General features: G+C 36.6%; 1 protein-coding gene across 1 annotated transcript in view; it reads left to right on the forward strand.

The window, feature by feature from the left end:
• LOC144979500 (fatty acid-binding protein, intestinal-like) overlaps positions 1-2,834 on the forward strand; it is an 11,960-nt gene extending 9,126 nt beyond the window's left edge. Inside the window, exons 4-5 of the mRNA XM_078926184.1 lie at positions 378-485; positions 2,653-2,834. Coding sequence (XP_078782310.1) covers positions 378-485; positions 2,653-2,703 — 159 coding nt within the window. The 3' untranslated portion in view covers positions 2,704-2,834. The remainder of the gene's footprint in view (positions 1-377; positions 486-2,652) is intronic.
• The last annotated feature ends 1,842 nt before the right edge of the window (positions 2,835-4,676 follow it).

Here is a 4,676-nt window from a genome sequence, read left to right on the forward strand (position 1 = left end):
TATTTTCACCGTGGATCTTTTGTCAGGCGTTTATTTATTCAATTTGTCAATATATATAATAACATTTCAAAAACTCTAGGACAAATCTTATATAGATAAGTGAAAGTTTAAACTTTCCTATTTTGACCATTGTTTTGGTTCTCCGCTGCCATTTTGTTTTTTGGCGTATTGTAAGCAGTCCTAGATATGTATGTATCTTCTTCTTCTTCTGATCATCTCCTTCTTCATCCTCCTCTTCTTCCCCCTCTTCTCATACGACCTCCACCATAGTATCATTCCTCGATATTATGGCAAGCACCATCCAAACGACGCGTCCATATACCAACCTGTGTCTGCATTTCTCCTTCATCGACATTTCCATCTCCTTACATTGACAGCTGACCCTGAATCTGGAGGGAACCAACCCAGTGGAGAGCTACGAAGTGCCAGACAAAAACGTCACCTGGACAATCAGACGAACGGTCAACGGGAATGAACTGACCACCGTGAGTAAAAACCATTCTAATAAATACAATGATCTAGTCTAATGACTTAAAGACTGATCCGGACATTCTAAAAAGAATATCTACTCCTATTCTAGTCTAAGTAGTTTTACTGACATAAATACAGATACGGACATTCTAAAAAAGAATATATACTCCTATTCTAGTCTAAGTAATTTTACTGACATAAATACAGATCCGGACATTCTAAAAAGAATATCTACTCCTATTCTAGTCTAAGTAATTTTACTGACATAAATACAGATCCGGACATTCTAAAAAGAATATCTACTCCTATTCTAGTCTAAGTAGTTTTACTGACATAAATACAGATCCGGACATTCTAAAAAGAATATCTACTCCTATTCTAGTCTAAGTAGTTTTACTGACATAAATACTGATACGGACATTCTAAAAAGAATATCTACTCCTATTCTAGTCTAAGTAATTTTACTGACATAAATACAGATCCGGACATTCTAAAAAGAATATCTACTCCTATTCTAGTCTAAGTAGTTTTACTGACATAAATACTGATCCGGACATTCTAAATAAACAATATATATTTTAGCCTAGGAACCTGCTCACTGAAAAACTTATCCGACCATTCTTTTTTTTTTAAATCAATCGTAGCCTAAGAACACACTGACTTAAAAACTTACTTTTACAAAAAATATATTCTATCCTAAGAACTTGCTGACTTGAAAACCGATCCTGCCTATCTGAAAAAGAAGAATTTATTCAGCCTAAGAACATTCTGACTTAAGAAAAAACAAACTGATCCGGCCTTTCTCCATTAAAAAAAAATTCTATCCTAATAACTTAAAAATTGATCCGGCCATTCAAAAATAGAATTATCTATCTATTCTAGTCCGAGAACTTGCACTGGTTGATTATTTTTTTTTTTACCAACAAGGGAAATAATTCAGGGAATGTTACTCAGGTGTTTAGTTTTACACAGTTGCCTCCCCTCTGTGCATTAGATACTCAGTTTATTGTTATAGAGGTTCCATCCACATGCGTTTATGAATTCTTGATATGGACGACATGACTGTAGGCCTTGACGACATTTATTGTCATTTTAACAAGGGATATAATTCCGTTAATGTTTCTTAGTTGTTTATTTTACATATACAGTTGCCTCCCTGTGTACATGAATTGTCTTACCTGCCATAATAGAAACTGAAAGTCTCTGACCTTCCCAAAGTAAATTCCTCTGTATTTTGACCCTCTGTATAACGGAACCTATCTAAAACGAAAAAGAACACTAAAATTCCGCTCCCATTTGACAGATCTCCCGTAAGACGGAAATTTTCCCCCATATAACGGAGTTTCCCATTTAAGCAGGAGAAAGTTTCCACTTCGTGAATTCAGATTTTATTAAATGCACAACTCTAAGCCGTGCCCGATTAAACCTGCAATAAGTAAATAAAGTTTGTGACCCTGGCCTCTTGGGTGTTGTGTCATTGCCTCTCAGAGCCCAGAGCTGTTCAAGTGCATGACGTACATAATGTCACTTAAGTCGATGGTAACCGGATTGTCACAATGCTGGCAGTTTTCAGCTTTGATGATATGTCAACCTACAGACAAAAACTTAAAATGTGGTAGAAATGGCGATTTGGGTCTTTGTTAATTTGCTAGAAGAAACCATTTGGTAAAAATTGGACAAAAATTATGACTTCGGTGATGAAAAATGAGTTAGAAGACAACTTGTATACATACAAAAACAAATAATTTGTATTTCCGTCATAAGTCTGTCAATTTCTTCATTCTTGTCATCAAGGGGCAGCGTGGTTCAGTGGTACGGTCTTTGCTTCGTACCGAAAAGGTACTGAGTTCGAAAACCCACCTCGTTGTATGGCCTTGAGCAAGTCACCTCACCCTAACTCACTTTGCACTGCGGCTGACGCCTGGGTTATTCCCGCCTTCCCTTGGAATAGACCCAAAAGACAAATTTCCCCTTGGAGAATGAATAAAGGGAATTTATTTATTTATTATATATTTATTTTATCAATTGGATCAGAAACTTCGCCTTGACTGTCTATTTGAATTGAGTTGGCAACTTCTGCAATTTTGATGTCACCCTGTTTTTATTCAAATTAAAATGAATGCAGCTTATGCTTACGTTTTAACAAAGTTTCACTGATTTTCTTCTCTCTTTACTTAACAGGTCACAACTGTCGGTCCAGCCTCCATGACACAAAAACTCAACAGAAAGTGAATGAGAACAGAGGAGATCCAAGTCCAGTCAGTGTCTCGCCTATTCCAATTCCTAGTCTTTTATTTATCAAATTTTTAGGATATCAATTGAATGATTAGAAATTATAAAACAATAAAAATTGAACACAACAATTTGTTTGCTTGTTTTTTGTTTTTAATGGTTTTACGGCGCTTGCAACCCATTTAGGTCATATCAGCGCCAGGAAAAAGAAAGAAAATTGGACAATAAAGTAATAAAGACATTCTAGATGTACAATTAAAAGGCCTTGAGGAGAAAGTAAGACAAAGGGGAATCGGTTCAAACAGGGAACAGATGTAGATTCCAAGTGCACACTATCAAAGTACTTAGTTTGAGATCACCTAAAAGTCTCACCCAGACACCAGCACAAGATCCCATTAAGTGGAATAAATTCAAATGTTTACAAATCATATATTAAAAATTACAAAAATACCAGTACATATCGGAGAGATGATTTACAAGGGGAAAAAAATAATCTACCGAAGCTAACTATACATTCAACTGTTTCCCTCACTCCTAGCCAGTACAAAACCAAGTAATCTCATTTCAAGACAAAGAGAGATTATTTCCCCAATCCAAAAGCGGATACGGATATGTGGTCTAGTGGTATGACACTTGCTTTCGGATCGAAAGGCCCTGGGTTCGAGCCTCGCTCTGTGCATAGTTGAGTCCCCGGAAAAGACTATTTATTCACATTCTCCACCATACTCAGGTGTAAAATGAGTACTAGGCCGTTAACACCCTTGTCTCTGCTGAAAAAAAATTGTATGTTTGTTTCTATTTTTAAGAGTTTTACGGCGCTTGCAACACATTAAGGTCATATCAGCACCAGTAAAAAGGAAGAAAATGGGATTGTAAAAAGTTATAGAATTACAAATAAAGCACACAAAAAAAAGTAAGACATTGGGGAACTGGGAACAAATAGGGAACAGATGTAGATTCCAAGAGCACACTATCAAAGTACTTAGTTTGAGACCACCTATAAGTCTCATCCGGACACAAGTACAAAATCCAACAAAGAGGAATACACTCAAATGCTTACATTATAAATTCAAAATAACAAACATAATAATACATAACAGAGAGATGATTTACAAGGAAAAAAATATCATCTCCCAAAACAACAACTATGCATTTGACTGTTTCCCTCCCTGCTAGGACTCCGGCCAGGGCCAGGACAAAACCAAGTAATCTCATTCCAAGACAAAGACAGAAAGCATGTTGGAAAACAGATATAAGGGGATAGAAGACACAGTATGTACCCCCCTGCCCACTATGGGAGGTCAGGAACCCCACCCATCCAAAATGGGATAGTAAAAAACGTCTAGAATTACAATTAAAGCATCCAAGAAAAGGTAAGACAAAGGGGAATTGGATCAAATAGGGAACAGAAGTAGATTCCAAGAGCACACTATCAGTGTACTCAGTTGGAGATCACCTAAGTCTCAACCAGACACAAGCACAGGTCCCTAACTACTAAGGGGAACACACTCATGTTTACAAATCATATTTAATACATAAACTAAACAAAGCATAATACAGTGCATAACAGAGAGATGATTTACAAGGAAAAAAAATATCATCTCCCAAAACTAACTATACATTTGACTGTTTCCTTCTCAGCCAGCGCCAGGACAAAACCAAGCACTAATCTCATTCCAATACAAAGACAGAAAGCATGTTGGAAAACAAACATTAACATAGGGGGATAGATGACACAGTATGTACCTCCCTGCCCACTATGGGAGGTCAGGAACCCCACCCAGAAATTGTATTATCGCCTAACAGGCGAAATGTCTCGTTCTACATGTTACAGTTGGTCAGGGATCTTATGTAAAGCACTTTGAGCACATTTAGTGGATATTGCGCTATATAAAAGTTCAATAATTTTTTTAAAATAAAAGAGGAAGTCAATGGTTCCAGAACACGTAACAAAATTCAACCATAATAATTCA

Source organism: Berghia stephanieae, chromosome 9 (assembly GCF_034508935.2).
Source record: "Berghia stephanieae isolate SIO BIC M18660-M18661 chromosome 9, UCSD_Bste_1.3, whole genome shotgun sequence".
Lineage (NCBI taxonomy): Eukaryota > Metazoa > Mollusca > Gastropoda > Nudibranchia > Aeolidiidae > Berghia > Berghia stephanieae.